Source organism: Dermacentor silvarum, chromosome 2 (assembly GCF_013339745.2).
Source record: "Dermacentor silvarum isolate Dsil-2018 chromosome 2, BIME_Dsil_1.4, whole genome shotgun sequence".
NCBI classification, from domain to species: domain Eukaryota; kingdom Metazoa; phylum Arthropoda; class Arachnida; order Ixodida; family Ixodidae; genus Dermacentor; species Dermacentor silvarum.
The window spans coordinates 24,798,834-24,813,229 of NC_051155.1; the positions used below are offsets into that span (position 1 = coordinate 24,798,834).

At 46.9% G+C, this 14,396-nt stretch overlaps 1 protein-coding gene across 5 annotated transcripts in view; it reads left to right on the top strand.

Annotated features, from left to right (window-relative positions):
- The window catches only part of LOC119439931 (rootletin-like), a 289,750-nt gene that overhangs the window by 221,376 nt on the left and 53,978 nt on the right, over nt 1–14,396 (top strand). For all 5 annotated transcript variants that reach the window (XM_049661195.1, XM_037704895.2, XM_049661198.1 and 2 more), the window contains 2 exons: nt 8,327–8,383; nt 9,189–9,328. In XM_049661195.1, coding sequence (XP_049517152.1) covers nt 8,327–8,383; nt 9,189–9,328 — 197 coding nt within the window. The remainder of the gene's footprint in view (nt 1–8,326; nt 8,384–9,188; nt 9,329–14,396) is intronic.

Here is a 14,396-nt window from a genome sequence, read left to right on the forward strand (position 1 = left end):
CGCTTCGGTGCTGGCTTGGTTGGCAGTTTACGGTGCTTTTCTCACCCTCTCGTTCGTTTCATTCCTCGCCCATCGGTCTGTCTTGTGCCACTTTCACTCTAGCGCGCGAGATGAAGCTAGTGAAGCTAAAGAGAGCTATAGTAGAGCAACTTTATCACTGATGCTCAGTGCCTTTGGGTGGAGGTTTGTTATAATATTATTTATGATAATACAAGTGCAATAACATTACCGTATTTTCCTTTAGTTCGCACCTTTGTATATAAGACGCACCCCCCTCAAAACGGCAGTTTTTCCGAAAAAACAAAAACAAAACGCGTATAAGTCGCACAGGTGTATAAGCCGCACCTGTTCTTTCGTTAAGCGATTTTAAAAAGTTACGGTGATGTTTCGCTCCGTGAACGCGGGTTATGCGCAAGCATATGGGTGCCATATATTTCCACTCCAGGCGCATTTCTGCCGTCGTCGTTGCCGCGATGTTCCGTTTAAAGTCCAAGGGTGATAACATCGTCGCCACGAGCCGTATGCTGCATTGTGTGCGAATGAAAGCGTGCGACGGCGAGCAAAATTGCGCACAAAGGAGGAAAGCGGGAAGGCAGCCCGGACGGAAGGGTGGGGGGAGCTCCTGTACTCTCGGAGCAACTGCGTAGATTGCGCAGTGGCGCGCGCCGTATCTTGACAGCGATCTGCAGATGCGATGACTTCGCGGTCGATCGACTCGCGGTGGGCCAACCGCCGCTTGCGTTGCTGCACCGTGCTTCTCGCACGGTGCTCGGGATCGAACTTGATCACGAGAACCCGCAACCTCGATAGCGCGCACCGAACCCGTAGCAATTAAGTCAACCAGCGCGCTTCGCGTGGCCATAACTTCGGATTCAATTTCGATGGCAGTATTTCTGCAAAAAAGAAAAAAAAAATACGTGCATAGGTCGTTTAGAAGAACTTCTTGCTGGGCAAGTTGGTGCATAGCTGTATCGGGAAGCGTTGCGCATACACACGGACAAACACAGAAAAAGAGAGACGTAAACGGATAGAGCGCGAAGGAGTGTATAGAGCGCATAGGTCGCGTCGTTATAAGACGCACCGACGAAAAATTAAGAAAAAAACGCGTCTTATACACCGGAAAATGTGGTATGCTGAATGTTTTTGAAATGTTTGATGAACCAAAACCAGCTAATGCTGCAAAAGCCTGAGCAGCTGTTGTGGGTGTTCGTTGTGTTACGTTTTACTATTGCGGACTTGAGAAATGACCAAGACAAACCATGTTTTACAAAATTGCAGTATACATCTATTTGTTAAAATATAATGGATGTGTAGGAAGACTATACCGAAGTGATCAAGGCTAGATATTAACATCATTGTAATATACATTTATTTATTTTTATTTTAGTGCAATAACCCTATGCTGAATGTTTTCAATATTTTTGGTGAACTTTACCCCGCCTATACCGGAGAAATCTCAGCCGCTGTTCTAAGTGTTCATTTTGTGTTGTGATACTGAGAGGTTATCAAGGCTAGACATTTTTATTATAATTGTGATATACATTTATTTATTATAAGTGCAATAAAACTGGTCATTTTTGGAAATGTTAGAGTAAAGAAATCCTACTTTGGATGCCGCTTTGAGTCCTTGAAAAACCTTTGACAGGTCCTGGAAAGTCCTGGAATATCCTTGAATTTTCGCCTTAGAAACCTGTACGAACCCTGGTATACATGGAGTTCTATGTGAGGGTAAACGGGAGTCGGGAAAGGCTGCGTTGTAGCCAGTTCTGCACTATAAATGATTACGTTATAAGTGGTCTATACTTTACATAGAGTGCTATGGGAAAATTAACGGGAGTCTGAAAAGGCCATATTATATCCGGTCCTACAGTATAAGCGGTTACGTTATAATTGGTCTATACTGTATTTGCTGTTTCTAGTCTTCTTTTCGTGGTAAAGCTGTTCATATTTCTGCTAGAACTTTTGCTCGTCTCCTTCCTCATGCCATTCATCTTTAGGTCATAAAAGATTTCTTGGGTGCCCTTAATATGACCGAGAGAAATGCTGTCCAGACATATTTTGAGAAGTGCTAGATGAGCTCGAAGTGGAGAAAATTGCTCGGCTTGTATGTGTAGAACACACGGCTGCCTTTAGCTGTCAAGTGCTGAATTTTGCTATAGTGACCAGGATGTACTTCTACGCAAGGGATGTAAATCGGCTCCTTGAAAATAGCGAGAAAATGGCTTGCTGTAGATTAATGTGCAATTCACAGCCAAGTGAGTCTGCAATAATTTTTCAATGCCTGTACATAGTAATAAATTGAAAATGCACGCTCTCTTCTCTTTCACTCGTCCGGGCTCCCAAGCAAGCAACGAATTCACGAATTGAACACAAAATCTCGTAGCTTACGCAAACATGGAAAACGACATCGCTGACTGTAAAAGTCTTACGTTGCGGGCATTCTTCGCGGCAAATTTATTATGCATACAATCAGATAAATGAACAATGAAATAATAAACAAGATCAGGTAATTTTGTGTTGAGCTGTTTCAGTATGCGTTTAATTAACGCACAATTCAAGGCAAATAGCCCATCATTGTTGCTTAACCCTTTGCTTTATCTTAGCTGTGCGGTTGAGGTGCATTTGTTCGCCATCCCTGAGACTAATACTTCTATCTTGCTGCGTAAGAAATACAAATTCACTTGTTGCAAAACAAATGCACTAGAAATGCGTTCTGAGCAGGCAGCCACTGAGCCAGGCGAGCGCAGTTTTTGGGCTGACAGCGACGGCAGCATCGCAGCACGAGTGGAGACTGAAAGGGGACACGTTCTCGCTCGCAGCTTGAGCGGAGATTGTAAACTTCAGCTAGTCTAGAAACGTTGCACGGGAACACATGGCTCGCTCGGAGCGCGTTCTCTGGCAGTGGTGGTGCAGACGAAGAAGCGCAGACGCAGTGGGTCCAAAGCCCATGCCAGCGTTTTGTTTCGCGCTCGCCGCATGCCTGATCGCCACCGGCACTCGGTATTCCTCCTCACCCTTTTGCCATACCCTCCTCTCTGCTTTCTTCCTTACGCTGTCTTCGCTCTCGCCATATTCATCTGCCGGTGCACTCCGTGTTCGCTCTTTTGTCTCGGGCTTGTTCAGTCAGTTACACCAAGGGACCGCCGACACTCAATGCAGGAATGGGCACCTGAGTGGTCGAAAAGCCTTTTCGAATTAATGGTCAGCGACTGTATTGATATTTGCAAGTCGTAATATTGGGAGCGGCACTGTCTTTCGGCTACTCATTGAATTCTCCTAATATTTTTCTTTTTGCCTTAATGCTGCAGAATGATAAAATGATATAGTGTTCTAGGATATGGCAGCATTTTGAAATCTTGTAGAAACATTGTAGGAACAACCAATCAAAATTTTGACCAACCAACCTGCTGACGAAAATTTTGGCCTGCGCGTTTCTTGCATATTTTAGTAGTAGTAGTAGTAGTAGAAAACATTATTTGATGTTTTGTAACGAAGTCCCAGAGGGTGGAGCCCTCAGTCCAGGGCCCCATTTGCTGCTGCTATCCGGCTGGCCCGGTCAATCAGGTATGGCTGGTCGTCGAAGGCTGTGCTGGAAAGAGCGGCTTTCCACTGGGATGGGGAGGGGTTGGGTATTCTAGGTAAGCCGGGTGGTTTGGAGCATTCCCACGTAGAATGGTAGAGGTTTGGGTGACCACCCCAGAAAGGACATTTGTCGGGGTACTGCTAGGGTAAAAAGTGTGGCGGAGAGCAAGGCTGGAGAACATATTAGTTTGGAGCTGGTGCCAAGCGGCTGCATCTACACGGTTTAGCTTCACGTGTGGTGGAGGGAATGTTCTACGGGATAGTCTATGGTGTTGTAATATATGCATGTATGTAAGCGGTATCGTTTCCACCTTATCTGGCTTTGACTGGTCTTCCACCGGTGCCTGGAGGGTTAGGCCTCGGGCTGTCGCATGAACGCGCTCATTGCCAGGGAGAGACGCATGCCCAGGTGTCCAGACTAGGTGAACTAGTGGAATGTTTTGCTTCTTCTGTAGAATTTTATGAGCGATCGGTGAAATCCGTCCTTGTGCGTAGTTTCGACATGCTTGCTGGGAATCTGTAAGAATATGTATGATCTTATCTGGGGGTTGAGCGCTAATGGCGAGGGCTATGGCACATTCTTCCGCTTCCATGCAGTTGTCAGTGCGTATTGTGGCTGATAATAGTGCTTCGCCCCTCCAGTCGGCCACCGCTACCACTTCGGCTGTAATGTCGGGGTAGCACGCGGCGTCTGTATAGAAGGTGTGGAGGTCATTGCCGTATGCTCGGTGCAGTGCCATTGCACGTGCAGCGCGCCTGCCTTTATGGTGTTCGGGGTGCATATTCCGAGGTATGGGGGCCACTGTAATGTTTTCTTTGATGTTTGGGGCGATTGACAGGGGCTCTCGTGGGGCAAACTCTGATGTTTGGTAACGTAATTGTCTGAGTACGTGCCTTCCTGTCGATGTATGTTTCAGTCGTTCGATCTGATCGACTTTCTGGGCTTCGATTAATTCGGCCATGATGTTATGCAAACCAAGCTGTAATAGTCTGGCTGTTAAGGTGTAGATAGGAAGGCCTGTCGCCGTTTTCACCCCTGTTCGTATGAGTGTGTCTAGCTGGTTTGTTTGGGTTTAGGTGAGTCGGTGGTAAGGTGCGTGATAGGTAATGCGGCTTACGATTAAAGCGTGTATGATGCACATGACGTCGGATTCCTTTAGGCCGTGGCGGCGGTTCATGACCCGCCGGATCATGTGCACTACTTGATTAATCTGCTTCTTCAGTAGTGTCAGGGTATATGTCGCTTTCGCATTGGCTTGATCGTGGAGTCCTAGTAAGCGTAATTTGTTAACCTCATTTACAGGTTCACCCTTGATAGTCACCGTGATGTCAGGCGGTAGGTGATGTTTCCTTTGGAGTTTTTTTACTATAAGCAGTTCTGACTTTTGAGCTGCGCACATAAGTCCCCCTGCTCGTGCATATTTCTCGGTGACATCGGCTGCTGCTTGTAGTGCGTCCTGTATTTCACCATCTGAGCCACTGGTGGCCCAGATGGTGATATCATCAGCATAAAGCGCATGCCTAATTCCCGGTATGGCATCTAGTAGTGCAGGTAGTCTGCTCATAGCTATGTTAAATAGCACGAGGGAAAGCACTGACCCTTGTGGCGTGCCTTTTCCCACAAGAGGGATGGAGTCCGAACGTATATTTCCTATACCTATAGTCGCAGTGCGATCTTTAAGAAACGCCCGGACGTAATTGTATAGTCGTCAGCCACACTTTGTTGCCGCTAGATTGGTGAGTATGAGGTTGTGAGCTACGTTATCAAATGCGCCTTTCAGGTCTAACGCAAGGATGGCTTTGCTTTGTTGAGTGCTGATATGGTCAATTATCCCTTCCTTAATTTGCAGTAGTACGTCTTGAGTGGATAGCTCCGGTCGAAAACCGAACATTGTGTCCGACAATAAGGCTTGCTCTTCTAGGTACGGCTGAAGCCTTGCCAGGACGACGTTTTCAAATAACTTTCCTATGCATGATGTGAGCGAGATCGGTCTCAGTTGGTTTAGAGAGGGCTGCTTGCCTGGTTTTGGCATCATTGTAATATTGGCGTGCCGCCATTCTTGCGGCAGCGTGCCCTCTAGCCAGTGGTACTGAAAATTATCTGTAAGTTCTTTTATCGATCTGTCGTCGAGGTTTTTTAAAAGCCGGTACTGTATTCCGTCTGCTCCTGGGGCGGTGTTGCGTACCATTCGATGCAGTGCCGCTCTAACTTCATGTGGTGTGATGTCTTTGTCTAATTCCGAAGGCTCCGCATGCGGATAATCTATGTAAGTTGGTTTGGGGCCTGTACCTATGTAAGCATCTTTTAGCTGTTGTATTATGGCCGCATCAGTCCCAGGTGTCTGTCTCAAGATTTTTTGAAGGGTTTTGCTGCTCGTTGCTTTGGTTTGATTGGCACATTTAGTGCCATAAAAATCTCACAGCCACAAAACAAGTGAAGAACCCTAATTTCTACGAGTCTGTGAAAATGTCGGCTCAAGTCCATGCCTGAACTTTCTAATGAATTTTAGGTACGGAAACATAATCAACTATTTCATGCGCGGTGTACTTGGATAATGCAGAACCACATGGTGAATTAATCTTGTGTAAATCACTAATGATAAAAAGAATGAAGGAACAAAACACGCTACCTCACCACTTGTGACAGAAACAGACAGCTAGGCTTCTATGTTCGAACTATCCTCTTGAGCACATTTTTCTCACATTCATCAGTTTCACACTTTTAGGTCTAACCAGAAGTTTAGGTCTTACATGCACGCAATTTTTTTTGAGTGTCACTATTTTCATTGGTAATTCTAATGTTGAATCAACTTGGCATAAATGCAATACCTGAAAAGAGATTGCAGCTGTACATTGCACATGATGCTTTTCTAGAATGGACTACAATAGACTGCCCTGAAATGTGGAACGCTGGGACAACTGCTTTTGTGGAGATGAAGCCATGTGGGTGAAAATTGCAGTAACCCTAGCTCTCTGCTTTTGGACAGCTTGGCACTGTAACCTGCTTCACCCTGCACTGCACAGCCACTCCATTGCAGCTGAGGGACTCTTGTTGAGCATCTGCCTCTGTATCGCACCAGGAGATGATCAGTTTTCGTGCAAAGCTCTGTTGCTGTATTCTGAGGGCTGTTCAAGTAGTCAAATTTTCTAATCAAATTTAATTTAATATTTGGGAAAAGCTATCTTCAAATATAACAACAAATACTGAATATTTTCTCATTTTTAAACAAAGCAAAATATAAAGATTTCGTGGAGTGCATGTGGTAGAAAAGGCTAATTTACATTATTTGATACATGCATGTAATGCCATTCACAACTGGACATCTCGTCAACTGAGGAGGTGGTAAATGAGAAAAACAACTTCTTTGAGTTATCTGGTGCACCACGACAATGACGGTAATGAAAGAACAGAACAGCGCACGTCATCATATTTACATGGAATGTTGTGTTTGTTAGAGGAGGCAAGGAGGCATGTCAATTTAAAGGTCTGCAACTGAGATGAGATTGACCAACTAAAATCTTGCTTTCCCTAAATCGAGAAAAGAAATCCATAGGCTGCCTAAAGCCAATGCATTCTTATTGAATGACTTGCAAGTTGGCTACTGTTCGCTACGTGTCTTCACTCTGGAAGTGGTGCCTTTCTCTTGTGTCCAGCAGGGATGGAAGTGCTGCTCGAATTGCTCCAAACTGCCCCAAAAGAGAAATGCTGCTCCAAACTGTCATTTTTGTTAGTAACTGTTCTGAAGCTGCTTCGAAATGGCATGACGCTCAGCTTCATTGGCTTTGATCTCATTTCTGACACAAGAACTGGCATTTTAAGTATATAGCTCAGTTAACTGTATTTTTAAACTTGACATGCAGACTAGTTTGGTGAAATATGAGTGACTGAGATTACTTCGATCTCATACTGATTATCAACTGCTCCTTTGGCAGCGGTTATGTGATTGTAGTTTCTTTTATAATGTGGTGCTCAGCTGTACCAGTTTGATCTCATTTCTGCTACCAGTACTGGTATTTTAAATATATAGCTAGATAACCATCCATCTTCTTAATTGTTTGTTTCTTGCAATTTGCTTTGATTATTATATGTGCATTATGTTTCACAATAAATATTAATATTTATGAGACGCTTTGGTGATGCTTTTAACTCCAGGAGTCGTATGGCATATTTTGCCATCTGCTCTGAAAACACCAATAGCTGCTCCAAACTAGAATTTTTTCTGCTTCGAAAACACCTATGGCTGCTCCAAAGTGGCATTATTTTCTTTGCCGAAATCTGCTCCAGAAAGTAAAATGTCGCTTCCATCATTGCCACCACTTTGCTGCAGTAGAATCATTTGAAACAGCCACTGCTTGCTTTGGTCTTTTTCCCCCATAGACATCAATAAGTGTTGTTATTCCTTATATTCAAAGAAAAATGAATAATTGACAAATTTGAATGGTGCATTCTTGAACACCGAATATAAATTGTAAAGCAAAGACTATCCAGTTTGTATTTGCAATATTGTTTGCACCCCCCTACTTATTGTTGAAAAAGCCACACTTCGAAGCCATGAAGTAGGAATAGAAAAAAATAACCCACTTTGCTTTTGTGGCTTGGTTACATTTAGTGCTGTTTTCACAAAATGGTTGTTTCAGAAAGGCATGTCACACTATGTTTGCTCCGATACATTTACAATACTAGTATCTGAAGAATGCTTTGAGGTTTGCCTAATCTACACTTGCCTTCTGGTTCTTTCTGCAGGCATCAGAGAAAAGCGAGGAACTGGCCAGGACTGCTGGTGATGCAACTGTTCATAAGGTAGGCAATCTGGGGTGTGGCACATCATGCTTACCTACATTGGCCACCACACATTACCAGTCACCAAACCACAAGCATCAATATCACAGTATTTTGCACAGCATTTGAAATATCTTGCAGAAGGGCCGACAATTGAACTTGTTGGTAACTTAAGAACAATGCAAAATGAGACAGCAGGAAAGACAACACACGAGCTCAGACTAACAAGTTTTATTTAAAAGAACACTTATACTGAATGAAGATGCACAAAAAGGTAAAGATCAGTGCGACACCAATTTGCAACTTAACAGTCAGAGTTAAGTCACCTGGTCAGACAAAGAAATTGTCTAGATAATCTAGCCTTTTGCCAATCGTCAGAGAGAGAAAAGGACTTGATTCTTTTCAACAGACATTCTGTTTATAAAAACTTCTTTCATATACTAGAGGCATGCTGTTATCAGTGTTGGCCCTTTAGAGTGGACAGCAATGTACATCTTGATTTCAATGTACCTTACAGTTCTGATAGCTTGCTACATTTTTGCTCGCAATGCAATACTAGGAAACCCCTAGTGATTACACACCACGGTGACTCACTAGACTGAAATAACGAAAGTTTAGGCCCATAGGAATGCATGGGCGCTGGCCGGGACCAGCAGTTGGGATCGAATTGACTGATAAATTGATTTTCACCGGAGTTGAATTAATGGAAGTCTACTGACAAGCAGAATAGCAGCGGTTGTCCCATCCGGTCATTTCATGCTAGCCACTGTTTGCTTGAATGTGAACGGACTAGCCCAACAGCGAGCACTATGTGTGCGGCCTGCAGGTGGAGCGACTGCAGGAGCAACTGGTCTCTGAGCAGCTGCAGTCAGAGCGGCTGGCTGAGCGGGAGCGTGCTCTGGAGGCCCAGCTGCGTGACGCCGAATTGAAAGCCGACAGCCTACGCAACGAGAATCAGCGCGTCTGGTCAGTGCACAGTGGTGTCACACATCTCCACCGTGGCTGCCATACTTACTTCTCGTGTGGAACTTAGTTGAGAGATAGTACTTCTTTTCACCTAAGTGGTTTTACTGGGAGAAAAATGTTTGAATAGCACTTGAGCGTGTTTGCATGCAAGTTCAGAAATCCACAATCAATTCACACTACTTGCTACCAGTTGACCAGTTGCCATCACCCGAACAGATCACATGCTCGTGACGCCTGCGGCAGAAAGGATGTTCCACATCCGCCGCCATGGTTTGTGAGTGGTGGCGCTGGCTAACACTCCCAAGGTTAGTTCTAGTTGTAAAACATAAATACCCCAGAAAGTGGATGGGAAAACAGCTCTGCGGTAGCTCAATGGTAAGAGCATCGCACGCGTAATGCGAAGACGTGGGATCGTTCCCCACCTGCGGACAGTTGTTTTTTCATCCATTTTCATTTTTCATTAATTTATCATTTTTTAAATGCAATTAGTAAGTACAAGTAATTTTCCCCTATGTTGTCCTTGGTGTTATTGTTTGTTGGCTTCTTATGATATGATTTGCTACCCAGGGTATTTGTGGAATTGTCATGAAAATGTGAAATGAATATCCATTGCAAAAGGATGCCTTGATATCGGCATGTTTTCCGACTGTATGTCCTTCGTCTTGGAAGGCAAACGTTTGATATGTTATAGCATTCTGTAAGAGTGTTGGTATTGCAGAGATAACTGAAATTTGTGCACCTGAATAGAAACAGCAGCATGAATTTCGCGCAAGTGTCCAGCCTCACTGGAAACTCCACGTGCCTAGTGTTGTTTTCAAAGTGATTAGATAATGACATGCCAACACATTTTTATTGGACCTTTACACGTGATGTTTGAATTCAGCCATTGATTCTGCATCCCAGTGCAGTTTAGGAGCTGTGTACAGTGGAATCTCGATGATACAATCATGGCTAATACGAATTTCCGGATGATACGAATTTTTCTGTGGTCCCGGCTGAGCCCCATTACTTTGCAACAAAACGGTTGTTACGAATCGATTTTCGACCCGCATTGGTTGATACGAATAAACGCCGCCCCACCGACGGCCGCGAAAGAGAACAGCGCACAGTCACGCGCTTTCTCCCTTTCTTTTGTGGTGCGGAGGCGCGGACGCGGCGCCGGACAGCACGGAGGCCGCGACTGGGCGCGAAGAGTTTGAAGCGGTGGCGCTATTGTTACTTTTGTGCTTTTCCTCCTTTTCCGCGTGCCATCGAATGGAGTGGCTGCTGTGCTTCGGGCCGCGTTCTTTGTGTTTGCGCCATTTTGCCTAGTCGCAGCAAGCTATGTCTCGCAAGCGGAAAGCGCTCTCCTTTAAAAAGAAATTAGACATTTTTTGAAAGGTCGATGAGGATCCCAAGAGGAAGTGAACGGAGTTGGCTAAGGAGCTAGGCCTCACAACGTCAACACTGAGCACAATTGATGCACAGCGAGACTCTATCATGAAAAACGTGCCAACGTCAATGCAAGCAAAGACCGCTCAGCACGTGAAGCTTGAGGAGACTCTCCTGACTTGGTTTAAAGCAGTAACCGCAGCTGGTGTAAATATGGACGGTAAAGTTTTGCGGGAGAAAGCCGACGAGTTTGCACTTGCTCTGCACATCGATGGATTCCAGGCCTCAGGTGGGTGGCTGCAGCATTTTAAGACTAGGCAGACAAAGCGTTTGCGGCGAAGCCAAAAAAGCTGACGAGGCAGTTGTCAGTGACTGGCTGGCGAAGCTGCCGTTCCTCATTGCGGAGTAGTGACCTCGTGTTGTTTTTAATGCTGATGAGGCAGGTCTGTTTTTAAATTAACCTGCAACCCGAGAAGAGCCTCTGTTTAAAAGGCGAAGCATGCAAAGGAGGCAAAAAAAGCAAAGAGCGCATTACGGTTCCCTTATGCTGTAACGCCGACGGATCGGAGAAACTTAAGCTCACTGTAGTTGGCAAGTGTCACCTTCTACTTGCTTGGGAGCCGGAGAGTTGCGTACATGCGCTACTCTCGATGGAGGAGACACGACTGGCAGCACAGCAAACAAGGATTTAATAAGTAGAAGGACGGTAAAAGCACAAAGCACACAAAACTAGAACCATAATTCACCAAAAATGTTCACTCGAACTTAACACAAAGCTTAGGCTAAATACAACACTACCAGCAAATATTCTAAAGTTAAACCTGCTTATAACGAACCTCCATATAACGAATTCCTGGATATAACGAAGTTTTTCTATTTCCCGCCATTACTCCATACAAGCACATGTATTTGAGACCTCTACGTAACGAAGTGACAGCGAGAGACCCCCTCCATATAAAGAATTTTCCCCTCCGACAACCTAGAGATTTCGCCCCAAATTTTGTCATTTTTGCGCGAGCAGCAACCGGAAACACCTCCGCCGCGACGGAATGCGAAGCGGGCGCACGTGTGCGTGCGTGCGAGCGTGTGCGAGGCGGGCTTGCATCCCTCGACCCGGCGATCTTGCCGCGGTGGGCGTGACCTTTCCCTCTCCCTTCATTCAAACCTGATCCTGCCGCTTGCTGCAGCTGGCCTAGCCCGCCAAGCCGGCACTCTCTCCTTTTCCAGTTGATGTTGCCGACGCGCTGGTACACGCTGCGACACATCACACTCGATGAGCGCGGACACGCGCTGTCAAACGCTGGCGGCGTGTAGAAGCGCCGCGGGAAAAGCGAGCGAAGTGACCTTCGTGCTCTTGTCTATCGCTTCAGGCGAACTGAGCGCCGAGAACACACAGCACGCACTAAGCTACGAGCCACCGACGCACCTACACTGCTAGACTCTGCCCCAATGCAGATCGCTTTCAAGATACGACCCGCGCGACCGCGCGCCGCCGCGCAGTACGCAGTTGATGCCAGCCAGAGTACAGTACAATGCCGCTCCGCTATCCCTCCCCCCTCGCTCCCTCGCCGGTGACTCGAGTGCAACAGAAGAAGGCACGCTTCCTCCCTGCTTTTCTTGCGTGCGCGAGATTCGGCTCCCCTCGCACTTTTTCACTCGCACATGCAGCATACGGAGCGCGGCGACTGCGTTATCGCTCTTGGACTTTATACGGAATATCTATGAGCCAAAACCAATTTTAGGGCCACAACGCGTCACAGACACCATCTTCATATAGCAAATACGGATCTCAAGGGCCATACTTTTGCTGGCGGAAACCGAAAATAGGTCATGGTTGTCGCCCCCGGCACTTTGGGCGGCCAATGCCGTTGTCAAGCCACCAAGCCAAGCGACATGAAAAGTCAAAAGGGCCGCTCGGGCCGGCGCAGGGTGGCAGTTCACAACGTATGATGCGGGAACGGTCCCACAGTTGCGACGCAACAGCGGGGTTACCGATACATTGGGTTCTATGGGAGCTGTGCTGGGACCGGCCGAAAACGACGTAACAGTGGGGTTCTACTGTAACACTATACGACGCTACGACGCCATCGTGACGCTCGCTCTTCGTTTATGATGCCTTGCGCTTGTGCGAAACGACACGCGTCCACGCATCCGGTACCTGGTGTGACATTCCAAGGATGAGTGCTTCGACGAAAACGGAAAACAGGTGCGCGTTACAATTGAGGGCGCGTTAGAATCGAGTAAATACGATAAGCGTTTCTTTTTCGAATTTTCGTGCCGAACCTGCATATAATGAAATCCTCTTCATAACAAAGTTTTTCGGGAATTCGTCAATTTTGTTATATCCAGGTTTAACTGTATTTCGGTTTCGGAGCTTAGCTCCGCCTTAAAGTCTCTCGGTCAGTCCTAGCACTGACTCTTCAAAGTCTGGCCACCCTGGCCTCGGCCTAACTGCGTCGCAAAGCAGAAACGTGGGCTCTTACGGACTGTCGACTTGAAGTTCTTGTTGAATCCACGTCGGGCTCGTTCGGGTGCCGTAGGTGCCGACGCCTCGCGGTTCCGTTGACCTGACCGAGCACGTGGCTGGTGCCCCGGTAGCCGCCGCTGATGTTTCACTTGCCGGGTTAGGCTTCGCGAAGCGTTCTTCGCCTTACGTCGATAGGCATGGCGGCCCGGTGTCACAGTGATTATCGGTTGAACGGGCTGGGCCGAGGAAGAGGGATTCTCGAGAAGACCGGAACCACCGTGAGCAGCAGCAGCCGGTCCCAGGAGCTTCGCCCAGATGTCTCCGAGGACTGGGCCTTGCCAGCATCACGAGCTTCGTGGCCGGGTCCTCCGCTCTCCCATCATCAGAGCATGGCTGATGAAGCGACCTTCCAGCTCACGAGCCACGTCGATAATACTGCTTCGATGCTTCTCCCTCGCGGATTACACCTCGGTCCGCGTGCCCCGAGCGCTCGCGCCGTTCGGAACGCTCCGCGAACTTCTTCTTCCTCTTTTTCGTGTACCGCCGGCGACCTCTTACATGTGACAGCAAGTTTCAAAAGCCCTGGCGCTTCAAGCGCGCGAGTCATTTGCCATGCGTCTATCGCGCAAACAAGAAGGCGTGGATGACGGCGGCGCTGTTCGAAGAGTTTCTGTCGCTCCTTGACAGGAGGATGGCTTGCAAGAATCGGAAAATTGTTCCGTTTCTTGATCAGTGCGCCGCCCACCCGAGACACGTAACACTTCAAAACGTCAGATGTCTTTTTACCCGCGAACACGACGACGCACCTGCAACCCCTTGACGCTGGGATTATAAAGAACGTAAAGCACCATTTCAAGAGCCTTCTTGTGCACCACCTACTTGCTAAAATTGATCGAAAGGACGAAGGCGACCTGCGAATAAGCCTCTTGGATGCCATTCATTTTATAGCTATGGCACGGGATCGGGTAACTCCGACTATCATAGCGAACTGCTTCAGCAAATGCGGCTTCTTCGGGAGTCCAGAAGAGGTACCCCCAGAGCCGGAAGATACAACTGAGGATTGGGAACGGCTTAATGTCGAGTGCACAGCTGATGACTTTTACACAGCAGATGACAATCTCGCCACCTGTGGTGCACGCACAGTAGAAGATATCGTCGAAGAGGCCACATGCGAGGCTGCTGATTCTAGCGATGATGGCGACGACATAGATGGGGGCGACGGCGAAGGAC